At 43.0% G+C, this 15,239-nt stretch overlaps 1 protein-coding gene across 1 annotated transcript; it reads right to left on the bottom strand.

Annotated features, from left to right (window-relative positions):
• Positions 1 to 1,346: 1,346 nt before the first annotated feature.
• On the bottom strand, positions 1,347 to 6,285 carry LOC141840596 (nucleobase-ascorbate transporter 12). The gene is made up of 10 exons (XM_074728638.1): positions 5,630 to 6,285; positions 5,445 to 5,542; positions 5,191 to 5,361; positions 4,637 to 4,737; positions 4,308 to 4,443; positions 4,160 to 4,210; positions 3,761 to 4,048; positions 2,668 to 2,902; positions 2,201 to 2,487; positions 1,347 to 1,933 (listed from the first exon to the last, which is right to left on the bottom strand). The coding sequence occupies exons 1-10, from the start codon at positions 6,135 to 6,137 to the stop codon at positions 1,712 to 1,714; spliced, it is 2,097 nt and encodes a 698-aa protein (XP_074584739.1). The 5' UTR covers positions 6,138 to 6,285; the 3' UTR covers positions 1,347 to 1,711.
• Positions 6,286 to 15,239: the final 8,954 nt, after the last annotated feature.

Raw genomic sequence — 15,239 nt, 5'->3', positions numbered from 1 at the left:
TTAAAAAATTTTATATTTTTATTAAAAAGAATATATTAGAGCATTTTTCTCTAATGTGTATTTTTATACATTAATAAAAATTTATTCTTTTTAATCATTTTCATTCTATTAGAGAAAAATACTCTATGGAAACCCACACACAAAGCAAATTTGTCTCTAGGACAATGGTGCAACGGTAAGACATCCGGGTTGTGATCCAGAGACCCGCAGTTCGATCCCCAGCTACGGCGTATTTGTAAGAATTTTCTTCCAAATGGGGAACGCAATCAAAGGATGTTGGCATCTGGATTGACCGTCGTATGCGCTTCCCGATTTATTCTGGTGGTCGGTGGGAAACTTTCGTGAGACCAGATCGGTCACTCCCAGGGATTGAGTCCATGAGACTAACTGAGATTTATCTTTTTTTTAGAAGAAAAGGGAAAACAATTAATTAAGTGTCGAGAAAAAGAAGAGTTTCACCACCGAAAATCCATTGTCCCCTTTTCTCCCCCCCCCCCCCCCCCCCCCCACACGGAAAGAAGAGGTTCACCACCAGAAACCCACCCTCCTCTTTTCTCCCACACGCACGCACACCCACATGTGCGCATGTGCACGCGCACACACACACGTGCGCACGCACACACACAAAGCAGAGTTAGGAGAAGAGGGGAAACAACTAAGTGTTGAGAGAAAGAAGAGCTTCACCATTGGAAACCCACCATCCCCTTTGCGCACGCGCGCACGGCACGGGTTCGAGTCCTTTTAGCAACATGTCTTTGTTGACTGCGGTGTTGTTTCGATTCGAGTCATCTTAGCAACATGTATTTATTGGCTAAGATGCCTTCAAAAAATTCCTTAAGAGATTTTCTGATATGGGGGCATTTCAATTGGACTGATCACTATAAAAAGTTTACCCAATACAATTTAGCTCCCGAAGCATAATTGAATTGATTACGACAGAGCAGACTTGCACGAAGCAAGTTTCTCGTTACCTTCTTACAGATGATCATGCAAGTTTCTCATTACCTTCTCACATATGGTCTTTTTCGTCGTGATCAACTGCAATTTCTTCATTTACCTCCTCACAGATGATCATGGATCCGACCGTGTGGGACCGTTAGAGTGACGAATTTCACCTTTTTACAAAAAAAAAAAAACTAATTCCTATGCCACATCTATGTACCACAACAATTAATTTCATATGCCATACACTAATTAATACTAATTTATTTTAAAATATTGACGTTTTATTATTTCACAACTTTATTTCTTGGTTGTAAAAAAACCTTTTGAGCAAAAAAAAAGGATGGATCCCTGTTTAATATAACACTGAGACTCCCAGTTAACGATAACTAAAAGAAAAAACAGAAACAACAATGAATGTTTTCTCACTGGCACCAACAGTCTATACACGGGTAAATAGAAAGGCCATAACTTGTTCTACTATACATAAAATTCACTCGTGAAATCCCCAAACCTAGAACAAGATCCAATTCCAATAGCAGAGTAGTAGTGGCAGAAAGAAGAATGAAGTTAAAATGTCAAATTGGAATGAAGCAAAGCTCTGGCAACATGGCACTTTGGGGTTGCAAGATCTACATGGGGGGGAGGGGTGTTCTGAGGTTCTCATTCTAAGTTCATACCCCCATAATGCAGGAGAAGAGACTGTTGTGTACTAGATTTGGAGAATTGAATGATGACAGCTATGATCTCTTTTGGTACCCACAACATGCTATAAGCCAACCCATTTCACCCATTTGAACATACGGCCGACTCTGAAAGGCAATCCATAGTCTTTGGTCACGGCTGGTTCCCTTTTTGCTGCCTCTGGTTCAGACCAAACATATACTCCACGTTCTTGACGGCTCCCAGGAACAGTGTTGTCGAGAATAGAAGCAACAATAAATGCAATAACCATGTGGAATGACAACAGAGTATTCAAAACATAGTTCACCTGAAATTGGCACATGTATCAGTAATCAAAATGATTCTAGCTTCAAATTCCAGAAAGATCCTATGAATTAGATTATCTACCATTGGTTTGTTAAAGGAAATTAATTCAAGAGTATGATTATGAGGCATGATGTTCCACGTAACAACTATCTGAAATTCTAATTTGATTGTCGAAGTCTAAAACACTAAGAAAAGGTATTCATGTTCTAGAAAAATATGAAATGGATAGTAATCAGCATATGAATTGTCAGAGAAGATGAAAGCATACCCCTCCAGATCCTGTATGAATAGGTCCATGAGATGCAACGATATATGGTTGGAAGTAACTTGGAACAGATGAATTTGCAGATGGAATAAGTCCATATTGCTGGAAGTAGGCAGGTACCGATAATGCGAGAAACAATGATAGGCCAATTATGATATTATTCCTCGAGCTTCCAGTCTCACTGTAACGTAGGTTTGACAAGCCCAGAGCTGCAATCATAGCCCACATAAAGCAAAGGAGACCTGCCACCATGACATCTGGGATAGAAGCAATAAATCCTCCTATTTTCCCTGGTCAAACATTTAGCATCTTATAAAATGAGACATGCTATTGTTATAATAAAGTCAAGCATGAAAAGAACAATGTTTTAACAAAATATGAAAAAGAACACGAGTATGAATTGCTATGATGAATGAATAAAAAAAACTTTCCTTTGATGTATAGCAAGGAGAAAAAAATTTTTTGCCTACCGACAAAAGATAGCAAAATGAGAATGATGGCACCAAGCTCAACTGCTCTCCGACTGCCCATTTTAGTTGTAGCAACAGTGTGAATATTCTCTGTGAGAGTTGTGGAACCGACTCCTGTGCCCCACAGTGCAGCCAAGACACTAGAGATGCCTTCCATACCAATGCCCCTGCTAACCACTCCAGGTGTAGGGGGTCTTGATGCGACTAACAAAGCTGAAGCGTGGTATGTTCCCACCTTGAGAGAGATAAAGAATTAAAAATATATTTAGGTGACATAAGCAAACACAAGTATTTCTGGACATCAGTGATTGGCCATGCAGACATGTATTTGACAATGACAGTTCTCCAATTCCTTAACTTAGATACTAGTTTGGCCAAATAAAATTTGGTAGAATGGCTGTATAACCAATTGCAAACTGTACAAGGATGATTGTTGAATGATTTTAGAGGCACAATCCTCCAAATATTTGAATCAACTTAACATGGTTTCTTTTAATGTTATAATAAATCAATTTTTGATAATCAATAGTGCTTCTCGCTTGAACTATCACTACTGTCAAAGTCCTGGTGTGCAGAAAATTGTCATATTTTCTTTCAGAAGATAACATAGCTCCGCAAGTTAGGGGAAATCCACATGTGAATCCCGGGAGTGCTACTTGATTCATATTTTATACATCAATCTCTGGTTTTGCAAATGTTTGCAACTTATTCTCCACATACACCAGATGGAAACATGCAAAAATGAGAGTCCATTACATCCTAAACTGCTAGTTACAACAAACGACACCTGTGCAGCAGCCAGTTCACTTTTTCTTGAAGCAAAAATCCATAATGAACATCATACTCATTCAGAAAAAATTACTTCAGAGAAACTAATGCAGGTCTATAATAAAATGGAACCTGTACTTATGCTTTCTAAACGACGACAAAGGCAATTCTAGAACATAGAATTTCAGTTGTTCATACAAGTATTGTGTGAGTATAGCGTACTTCTCAAATTCGATGATTATGGTATTACTAACTAAACTAATGAAGATATAAAAAAATACTATGTGAAAGTCTTCAACTAAATAAATGGGAAGAAGACACTCACAGAGTCAACAGATGCAATTATAGATACCACACACATCACTAGGATCATTCTCAAATTGAAAACAGGTGTACCCCACTGCAGTGGATATGGAAATCTAAACCAGGGAGCAGATCTTAAGGCATGAGATGTATCAACACGGCAGTGTTTCATCCTTGGCACATGCTTCCTGCAGTAAGCAGTGACAGTATTTGAGGCAGGTGCATTTGCATCACAACCTTTATAACTATAAACTCCAAGCTCTGTGAGAAGAAAAGCAATGAGCCATGTGATCCCCAGGCCTAATGGAACCTGTAAAACAACATTTATGAAATAGATGAAGCCACAATTTCTAAATTGGCTTGACAATATAAATAAGAGACCTAGCCAGAGATCAAACTTTTAGCTAAATTGCAATCTTACAGCATGGACCAAGAATATCCGATGACCATATATACGTATCTTCCGAAGATACTGCAACAGGGAAGTAAAGGCAGTGTAAATTAGCATTATAGAAACTCCAGAGGTATCATGATATTGTTGAAAACATTGACATCTCTTCTGTACTCACTAGTGAAAATATAACAACCAGAAGTATCTGCAACATGCCAATCTCTATGCAAGTGCCTACTTGAGTGAAACCATAAGCAAAAAAAGATAGGCCAATGGATGCAATTGTTGGGGATACAACAACTGGGTTGATGAACCTGGAGAAATAGTCAATCAACGCATAAAAAAGCATGCTTGCAAATATAAACCCAGTTCAAATATTTTTAGGGTGATACTACATTAAAGAGCTTTACAAATAAAGCTTAAGATGAGTGTTACAGATACTGCCCGTGTTATTTGTCCAAGCTAACTACAATTATATGAGTGCAATATACAAGAAAGGAGTCACACCTTAATAGCAATGATGCAAGTCCACTATATCCCATTATTGCTTGAAACACAGAAGATGCAATTAAAGCTCCTTGTAGCTCCTTCATGATGTGCCTAAAACTCTGTTGGATTGTCAGAGCCAGAGAACAGAATGTTTGATAAGATGGATGTATTGTGAAAACATATTAGTGATATATCCTTACATACAGCTCAATGGAGGTTTGTGTAGCCAATTCCAAAGGTGGGAAAAATGTGGCTTGATGATGATGACGTATTGTGAAAAAATGTATAAAAATATTTTTCAATTTTCATATTTTGTATTCCACTAACCATTCATTTTATAACGGAGATTGTTAAAGTACATGCAAAAGTAATGATACTTGACTTTGTTCTACATATCCTGCTGGCTTAAGTAAAAGTCGAAGCGTATTTATGGTGCAGAATGCAAAATTACACAAACAGGAACTGACGTTTTAACAAACTCGTTTAGTTTAGAAGTTGAAAGTACATTTACTGTAGAAACATTAGATGTTAAGGATGGAGAGGAATTTACATTAGATGGTAGAGAAGCATACATTTTCTTTAAGACCCTGGAACTCTGGAGAATTGATTATTGCCAGTGCAGGTGCCAGATAAACGTAGGATGGCCCCTGCACAAGTGGCAACCTTGTTCCGAAGAATGTATGTAGCAATGTCGTCAGCCCTGAAATTAAAAGCACCGTTGACACCACAGCTGAAGTATCCTCCTGTTAAAAATTGGCATGAAAGCATCTAATCAAGCTCACACAAAAGTTTTAAAAGATGGAAGCAAAACAAGGCGATATCTCACATAAGTTCCCCCCATAGCTGGAACTATAACAAGCGGGATCAGTATCAAGGAACCCAGTATCGAAAGATAGTGTTGCAGACTATAGAATATGACGGGCACTGTAGAAGGTTCACATAATGATACAAAAAATTAATATTTCAGTACGAAAATAAGCGCAAAAAGGAAACTTTTCGACAGTTTCTCACCAAGCCCCGGGCTGTCTCTCAGTTCATAGTTAATGTGCGATTGACGCAGATCAAACCCTTCATCTTCCTCTAGTTGAGGCAATGCAGCAGGTTCCTCTTCTCTTCTTTCCCTCGGCCGAGTATCAAACCGTACCACGTGTCCATTGGGTCCCGAACCGGCGCTCCTCTTCCTCGCCGTCTGATGACCCTGATCTACCGGCGCTGGTACATTTACGCCTCTCTCCTTGCTCTCCTGCTCCCCAACCGAAGCTGTAGGCGGCGGAGGAAGCGCGATGGAGGGCCCGTCGCGAGTTCCTGCTTCCAGATCCACCTTGCTCCCTGATTCTGTCGGCTTGGGGAGCGCAATCTGGCCAGAATCGCTCGCGTTGGACTCGCCGGAGACTGTGCTTTTGAACCCAGTCCTCTTCGCCCAGGAGAGCTGCGGAGGCGCCTGCTGTTGCGCGGCTTCCGGGGCCGGAGGCCATGGCCCCGGCCGTAGGCGGCGCGGCGCTTGGTCCCTGCTCGCCATCGGCTCTTCTGCCGCGTTCGCCTTGGAGATCACTGGATCCCTTACCCCGGGCCTTCCACCGCCAGATTTCGCCCTCCTAGAACGGAGTTCTTGATCGATCTCGCAGCTGTAGCAGATATGAAATCCTACAGCAACTCGGAAGTCTCGAACTCAGTCAGAGGCAGAGAGGAGCCGAAGTCCAAAAAAGGAACAGGGTTTTAAAGATTTATTTGTGGGTCAAGTAAATAATTGTGCACGATCCCCGGCAACGGCGTAAAAAACTTGATAGGCTCCCCGCAAGTATACGGGTTGTCGTCAAGTAATAAAAATATCGATCCACAGGGACCGTGGAATTACTTACTAGATTTAGCACAAAAAGGTGGGAGAGAAAATGAGCATGAGTTGTTGTGGGGGAGAAGGGAGCACTCTAGAGTACTTAATCCTAAATTCGGAGAAAGGAAACGACTGTGACAATGGATGTGAAGCGATCCTAGGACTTCGGACTCCTCAGAGTATTGATTGATTGACTTGGATCCTCTACCTTTCCTCAATAATTGTACAATTGTAGGGACGCTAACCAATATATCCAAGACCTCGTCAGGTATCCTCGGAATAAATCATTGGTGTTCTTACGTCATCATTGTTAGATCAAGGTGATTCTAGATAGCCCGGTTCAAGGCTTTCCTGTGTCACTCAGGCGCCCCGGAATGCTACTAAAATCCTATCCCCTGTCACAGGATATCTTTTTTACGGACCTCTCTCCAACAATGAATAACCGCTAACTATCCCTCATAGAAACTAATTATGATTTAAGAAACCCCTCGGAAACTCGCCCGGTTCAAGGCTTTCTTCCTGTCACGAAGCGCCCCGGTGTACGGCCTAATGATTCCTCAAATCACAATTAATCCCTACCCTCATAGATTCATACACAAGCATTTCATCATTCACAACACAAGCATAAATCCACAAGGCAATAGACAATCAAATCATAGAAACGGTAGATTAACAAATCCAAGTTATAATCATCCAATACACCTGATTTATCCTACATCCTAGAATCTAGGGAACTACTCCATATCGGAGAGAGCACAATACAAGGAAGAATAAAGAGAATACATCCTATTCCAAAGATTATACAAGAAATGCAGGAAAACAGGACTTATCAATGGTTTTCTTCTTCCTCGGACTGTGAACTCTTCGTAGATGAGATGAAGATGGGATGGAGCAGCCGGATCGGTGGATGGATCGTCGAATCTCGCTCCGGAATAGGCTTCGGTGGCTCAAGAATAGCTCCGGTGGCTCTCCAAAGGTCTCCCCCCTTTTGCTAGGGTCCCAAAAAGAGGTATTTATAGCTGCAGCCCGAGGTCAGACACGCCCCCGTCCACACGGCCGTGCCTGGGAGGCACGGCCCAGTGTGGACACACATCACTGGATGAGGCACGACCGTGCCTCTTAGGCACGGCCAGAAGAAGTGGTGGCTCTGTTCAGGGGCACGACCGTGTCTTTTAGGCACGGCCAAAAGGGCCTTGTCTTTGTTTAAAGGCACGGTCGTGCCTTTGAGGCACGACTGCCTGGGAAGCACGGCCAGCTTCAGGTTTTGTGGGCACGGCCGTGCCTGGGAGGCACGGCCAGCTGGAGACTCCTTGTCACGGCCGTGCCTGTGGGCACGAAACACGGTCGTGCCGTGTGGGGCACGGCCAACAGCAGTGGTCTTCTTCTGATGGAGGGCACGACCGTGCCTGTGAGGCACGGCCAAGCCTTGGCTCTGTTCTGTTCTGAAGCACGGCCGTGTCTGGTAGACACGGCCTTGTCTTGCTGCTATTCAAGGGGGATGATGGCACGGCCGTGCCTGTGAGGCACAGCCAGGGCTTGTTGATGATCTGCTTGTAGACATGCCCATGCCTTGTGAAGCACGACCAGGAAACTGATTAGACACGGCGTTTCTTCTGTTTGATGGGATGAGCTCCAGGTAGAACGTTGAGGTGGTGCATGGCGATAGCACTTCTTCTCGAAATCCCCATCAAGTCGGTCGGGTCCAAGGCAAAGACGTCCTGGTTGCGGCGAAGACATTCGACCAGCTCTTGCTTCAGTTCAGGTGGCAGTTCTGATGTGCGTAGGATGTATACCTGTTTTCATGCTTTATTTGCACATCTTTCTGAGTTTATTGTTCTATTCTTATGTATATTGCATCCCATATTCATGCATTTAGGCATATATTTTACATTTCCTAGTTCGGAGATCTGCTCGTGTTTTTACATGTTTCAGGGTGGAAAATGGAGCGAAAATGGCGCAACGGAGTATTATTGAAGATCAGGCAAGACAGGGCCGTGCCTCATAGGCACGGCCATGTCTATTCAGCTTCTGGCCGTGTGTCAAAGGGCACGGGCGTGTGCCAAATCCCCTCAGCATCAGCCAGAGGCCGTGCCTCAAAAGCACACCCGTGCTTCAAAACAGAACCAAGCCAGTTCATGGCCGTGCCTCCAAAGCACGGCCGTGTCTTCACCCTGGAGCAAGCCTCAGCTGAAGGCCGTGCCTCACAGGCACGGCCGTGTGCAAGAACAGAAGCGCCCAAGCAGCTGGCCGTGCCTAATAAGCACGGCCGTGTCCATCATTTCAGCTCCAGCCAGTGTGTGGCCGTGCCTCCCAGGCACGGCCGTGCCATCAAACAGAAGAGGGACCATTCTGGGCCGTGCCTAAGAGGCACGGCCGTGCCTCTGATCCGAGAGCTCACAAGTTCAGGCCGTGCCTCCCAGGCACGGCCGTGCCTTACCTTGTGCCCGAAGCCAACACAAGGCCGTGCCTCCCAGGCACGGCCGTGTGCACGGAGGCGAGCTGCTACCGAACCCTGCACTATAAATAGGCCTCTTTGGAGACCTAGCAAAGGGGGGAGTCTTTAGGAGAGCCACCGGAGTTGTTCTTGAGCCGCCGACGCCTATTTCGGAGGAGATTCGACGATCCATCACCGATCCGACTGCTCCAGACCATTTCCATCTCATCTACGCAGAGATTGCACTCCGAGGAAGAAGATAAGTCTAGTTTCCTGCACTTATTTGTTTATCTTTGGGAACAAGATGTATTTCTTCATTCCTTTGGTTTGTATTCTCCTCGATATGGAGTAGATTTCCCTAGATTCTAGGATGTAGGATAAATCAGATGTAATGGATGGTTGTATTTGGATTTGATAATCTACCGTTTTCTATGATGTAACTGTGCATTGTTTTGTGGATTTGTGCTTGTACATTGATGATAACTTGTGTATGTGTGAATCCATGAGGGTAGGAATTTGCTATGTATTGGGGAATCATTAGGCCGTATACCGGGGCGCTCTGTAATGGGGAATGCCTTGAACCGGGCGAGATTCCGAGGGGTTTCCTAATGCGTAGTGGATTCTTATGAGGAATAGTTAGCGGTCATTCGTTATTGGGGAGAGATCCGTAAAAGGGTATCCAGTGACAGTGGATAAGGTTCTTTTAGTATTTCCGGGGCGCCTGAGTGACACGGGAATGCCTTGAACCGGGCTTCTAGAACCGTTTCAAACCAATAGCGAGTGACGTAAGAAACCTAATGATTTAATTCGAGGATACCTGACGAGGTTGAATTGGATAATTTGGTTGACATTCCTACAATTGAACAGTTATTGAGGAAAGGTAGAGGATCCAAGTCGATTAATCCATTCTCTGAGGAGTCCGAAATCCTAGGATCACTTCACCCATAAGTGTCACAGTCGATCCCTTTCTCTGCTTTTTAGGATTAAGCACTCTAGAACACTCCGATCTCCCCCACACAACTCATGAACAACATTCTCTCCACCTTATTGTGCTAGGTATAGTAAGTAATTCCACGGTCCCTGTGGATTCGATCTTTTTATTACTTGGCGATATTCCGTGCACTTGCGGAAGCACATCAGCCGGTGTTGAGGGGCAGGTATCATTCCTCTAGAGAGTTGGTCATCTACCTCACGGAGGACTCGGGTATATTGATGACAATCCCGAGTATCGTGAGTTCTTGGCTTGTGATACGCACAGAAGCGCGACAGCCATCGTGAAGGCTCGGATGACTGAGTGGGCCGCGAGTCTACTGCTTGGATGGCACGTGGGCCACCTATCTGTCTAGCTGCATGTTCTGGCTCTGGCCTCCTGAGAGGTTGAGGTGGATGGCGATGTTCGCTTCGAGCAGCAAGGGCGGGCTGTCGACTCGGACCGCCGTGAGAGGAGTCGACATTCACTCGCCGAGCCGACTGAGCTTCTTCCACATGTATATATTTGTCAGCTCGAGTCAGCAGCATGTCAAAGTTTTTTGGAGGCTTTTTGATGAGCGATCGGAAAAAGTCCCCCTCTATCAGCCCTTGTGAGAAGGCACTGATGAGTACTTCCGCCGGGGCTGACGGGACTTCCTGCGCTCCTTGATTGAATCTGCGCAGGTATTCTTTAAGTGACTCCTTCGACTTCTGTTTGATGGCAAAAAGATCCATCACCGTCTTTCGGTAGGTGCGACTGGTGGCGAAGTGCCTCAAAAAAGAGCTTCGGAAGTCGTTGAAGGAGCAAATGGATGCTGGCGGCAAATGATTGAACCAGCGAACCGCAGCACCAGCTAGGGTCGTTAAGAAAACCCTGCACTTGATGGCATCAGTGTATTGGTGCAAAGTGGCAGCATTTTCAAACCTTCCCAGGTGGTCTTCCGGGTCAGTTGCTCCGGTGTAGTCCATGAGCTGCGGAGCACGAAAGTGACGGGGGAGCTCTTCTTCTAATATCCATTGGGCAAATGGAGATTTGTGAGAGCCGCTGCCTTCCTCGGGATCGGGACCCTTGCCACGTGGAAGGCGTCTAGGTGGGGTCCGGGCAGCTGCGGATTCTACGGACATCCCCCCATAGTCTTCAAACATATAAGGTGGAGGTGGGCCTTGGGCTTGATGGGCCTGATGGGCGTGTTGAGCTGGGGCTTGGTAAGCTGGAGCCTGATGGGCTTGAGCAAAGTGAGCGGGAGCTTGATGGGCCGGAGATTGGTAGGCCTGAGTATGGTGGGCCTCGATGGGCTCAAATAACCGGCGAGCTGGGGTCGGCGCCGGCGCCGGTGGTGCTTCAGCAGAGAAAGAGTGGGGTCTAGAAGGACCAGCTAATACTTGTTGCTGTTGTTGTTGCCTGGAGATTGCAAGAACGGCGTTGGCCACCGCCCTATCGAAATCCTCCTGCGTCATGGTGATGAGACGAGGTTGAGGAGGTTGGGGAGGTTCGTACGTCGGCATCTCAAATCCGGGCTAAGAAGTTCCCACAGACGGCGCCAAATTATGTTCCGGTTGAGAACTGCTTCGGGACACGTCACCGGACCTCCTCGATGCTGGCTTTGAACAGTGGATGGCACTGAGGATGATGACAACTTCGAGGTCGCCTGAAACCTCGCCGGAGCAGACGATGAGCAGCAATATCTTCAGGGACGACCTGCGATCAGCGGGGACGTCAGTAGGAAGGCCAGGGGGTGCCCTGGCGCGACCACTCCGACGATCAAGTCAGGGGCGGAGGAAGAAGACAATGAACAGCAGAAAATAGAGAGTGGTTGAGAGAAGGAGAGTTCGAGAGCCATACCTGTGGAGCGGAGTGGTCTTTTTGAAGGAGGGATGAGCGTGTATACCTGTCACGTCATCATTTAAAGAACGTCCCATCATGATTAATGAAGTGGCAAGAATAATCGAGTTCCTTGTCCCATCGCCGGTAAAGCGTTATGTTGTCACTATTCTTGCAGATGGCAAAGAGATAGCATTAATTATTGGGGCGTGAGGTTTGTCAGACACCATGATGAGGTGGGCCAGAGCACTGTATGGCAAGTGGTCAAACCAGAGTGTGAACAGGCGAGTTGGTGAAACCGTTGCAGGTGATTGGAGAGATTCGGTGTGTACATTGCCGAAGGAGGGATTCGGCGTTATTGAATGGAGGGATTTGGCTAGTGGGATAGAATGGAGGGATTTGGCTAGCGCACGACCGAATGGAGGCGACCAGGTAGTGTATAGCCGAATGGAAGCATTCGGCGAGGCGCCTGCCGAATGGAATGATTCGGCGAGGCTTCTGCCGAATGGAAGGATTCGGCACCTAGTTGTCCGAATGGAAGGATTCGGCATGTAGCTAGCCGAATGGAGTGATTCGGCTTGTAGCTAGCCGAATGGAGGGATTCGGCACGTAGCTAGCCGAATGGAGGGATTCGACGTGTAGTTAGCCGAATGGAAGGATTCGGCGTGTAGTTAGCCGAGTGGAGGGATTCGGCGTGTAGTTAGCCGAATGGAGGGATTCGGTGTGTAGTTAGCCGAATGGAGGGATTCGGCGTGTAGTTAGCCGAGTGGAAGGATTCGGCGTGTAGCTAGCCGAATGGAGGGGCCAAATGGAAACGATGGGATGTGGGGACGCCCGAATGAATATACTTAGCTAATACGTGCCTGAACTACCTGAAGGTATTGCTTCAGCGGGTGCAACCTATGTGACGGGACCAGACTTAGGCTCGAGTCTGATCATGATTGGCCCCCTGGGTTCATCCCCAGAACAATTAATTATGAAGAAGAAGCAATAGAAGATAAACGACATGAATAAGATACACAATAACAACCCTCAACATATAAAACATGAGTGAGTAAAAAATATCTATTTATAGCTACGTGTTTACATAGATGATATATTATTTGACTCAATAAATAATTGACTCTTAAATGAATTTTATAACACTCATGGATAAACAATTTAAAATAAGTTTTAGTAGATACACTAAATGTTTTTTCTAAAATTATAAATAAAATAAACTAAGGGAAACATTCATTTCAACATAATGAAAATATACATTTCAGCAAAAGTTAGAAATCCATCACCCCAACGACCTTATACGATCGGCCTCACGACCATCTGTAAAGAGGTAAATCGAGAAACTGCAGTTGGCCATGACGGAGGAGGACATTGCCTCAGCTTTGTTGAGATTCAACTCTTATCCACTTCAACAACTCTACTCCATCATAACCAACTCAACTATGCCACCTAGAAACTATAAGGAAAACATTCATCAACATTGCCATCGTTGTCAACATTCATCAACATGATCATTATTGATTGTGCAGTTAGGACAAGTTAGGACAACGATGAGGATGAGATGAGGCACAATCAATGGACCACATATAGGGAAAAAGAAATTTAAAAAATTAAATATTTTCAACAAATTCTAATTTCTATAAGCCCAAGCAAAATATAAATGAATTGATCCCACTCCAATAATGAGTTTGTTAAGTGTCAAAATAAATCTAAATCAAATCTAATTATAATCCACCTAACCATAAACACTCCACTTATACTCAACGAATTATTCAATCGTATCCAAACTAGGCCTCAAATAGATCATCAAAAGTTACTATTTTTTTTTAAAAAAAGTTTATGATAAAAAAATTAAATAAAAATCGGAATTTGATGTACAGCACTAAGAACTTTAGATTGTTCGATAAATTTTCAAAGGGTCTTCACTCCTCCTTCTTTCTAAATTAAATTTAATTTTAATTATAATTTTAATCAACATATATAATCCTCTAAATTTATTTATTTTTTATTTTTATGTCTAAAATTTTAATAAAAAATTTAAAATTATAAAAGAAAGTTAATAAAATATTAAAAATATTTTTTTCTATTTTTTATATCTTCTATTTTTTAATATCTAATTATAAAAATATAAAATTGATTTATTAATAAAAATTACTTTGGTGTTGGTCTTCAAAAATCAACACTATAGCGATATTGGTATTTAAGCTATTATGCTGATTTTTGAAAACCAGTGCCACAATATTATGAAAGTTTCAAATCATCTTGAGCAATATTGAAAGAGTATTAAAATAGTAAACGATGATTAATTTAGACTCAAGTTCACCTAATAAACTCATAAGAGTTAGAATGAGTCCGATAAAAGCTCTCTAAGTTCATTAATATATTGATCAAAACTCATTGATGGACCTAAATGATATGATTTTCTAAAATTTTACAATGAAATGGAAGTGTTGTGTGTGTAAAAGGTAAATATAGTGAAAAATCTTAGTCCTGAATCTCTTACACAAAATTATAGGCTCATATCAATTGATACAAAATCTAAAACTTTCTAAACTTTTGATTAATGTTGGAAATCTTTTATGATTATAACAATATTCTTGGACTCGAGGACACTACAGAAACCTATAAAAATTAGAATTAACCTAATCAGAACTCTCTAAGTTTATTAATGAATTTTGATCAAAACTTATTGATAGGCCTAAAAGACTTAAATTTTTAAAATTTTATAATGAGATGGAAAAAATGAATATAAAAATTATATATGATATTCAATTCTGATATATATATATATAAAGTTATAATTATATATCTTCTGCAAAAAGGTGGATGCATCACCTTCACGGCCCACACGGTCGGCCAGAACGACCATCTATGAGGAGGTAAATCGAGAAAGTGCAGTTGGTTACGACGCAGGGTATTCCATCACTCGCCAAGATTCGAACCCTGCCCTCTTCTGCAAGTCTACTGTCATCGTAACCAACTCAGGCCTATCCCGGGGACTATAATTATATATCAATTAATATAAATTATGATGTTGATTTTTGAAAATTAAGACCGCTACAATGCGATATTTAGAAATCAACATCGTAATTTATATAAGTCACGCATCTCGCGACTATTTTTGTAATTTTCTTGAAGAAAGTGATATGTCTCCACTGATTGCTAGTCAATTATTGGCACATTGGACTTCGTGTCATCATGATCGTCTCCATTCAATAAAGTCTTCTGCCGCATTGATTAAGTGCCTCATGGGATGACGGTTAAGCACTGCGATTCAACTTTTAGAGAAAGCAGAAATATACTTGTCAACTAAATTCCAGGAAGCCAAAAAGAAATTGTAGCCATCGTTAACAAAGTTATCAGCATTTCTACAGAATAATGTGTACAAGACTTCGTTCTCGATGAAGACTTCGTTATATTGTTTTTTCCCATGAGAAACACAATGTATATCTGAAGAAGCAAAGTGGCTATGTCATAAAGTACTACGAAGTGATAAAAGGAGCATAAACTTCCAAAAGTTATGACACAGTTTGTTGCATTTGCATCCTACACTGGCCAAGGCAAA

The sequence above is a fragment of the Curcuma longa genome, chromosome 1 (genome assembly GCF_044706935.1).
Source record: "Curcuma longa cultivar G26 ecotype Majalengka, Jawa Barat chromosome 1, ITB_CL_G26_1.1, whole genome shotgun sequence".
NCBI lineage: Eukaryota > Viridiplantae > Streptophyta > Magnoliopsida > Zingiberales > Zingiberaceae > Curcuma > Curcuma longa.
The sequence above is the reverse complement of the archived record's forward strand: the minus strand, read 5'-3'. Positions and strand labels throughout refer to the sequence as shown.

What these genes read in the sequence shown, in the direction of transcription:
- LOC141840596 (XM_074728638.1), bottom strand. Translation starts at nt 6,137, where the DNA reads ATGGCGAGCAGGGACCAAGCGCCGCGCCGCCTACGGCCGGGGCCATGG. An exon ending in GAGAGACAGCCCGGGGCTTG is followed by an intron (nt 5,543 to 5,629) that starts GTGAGAAACTGT and finishes AACCTTCTACAG; the next exon opens with TGCCCGTCATATTCTATAGT. An exon ending in CTTGCATCATTGCTATTAAG is followed by an intron (nt 4,444 to 4,636) that starts GTGTGACTCCTT and finishes CTATTTCTCCAG; the next exon opens with GTTCATCAACCCAGTTGTTG.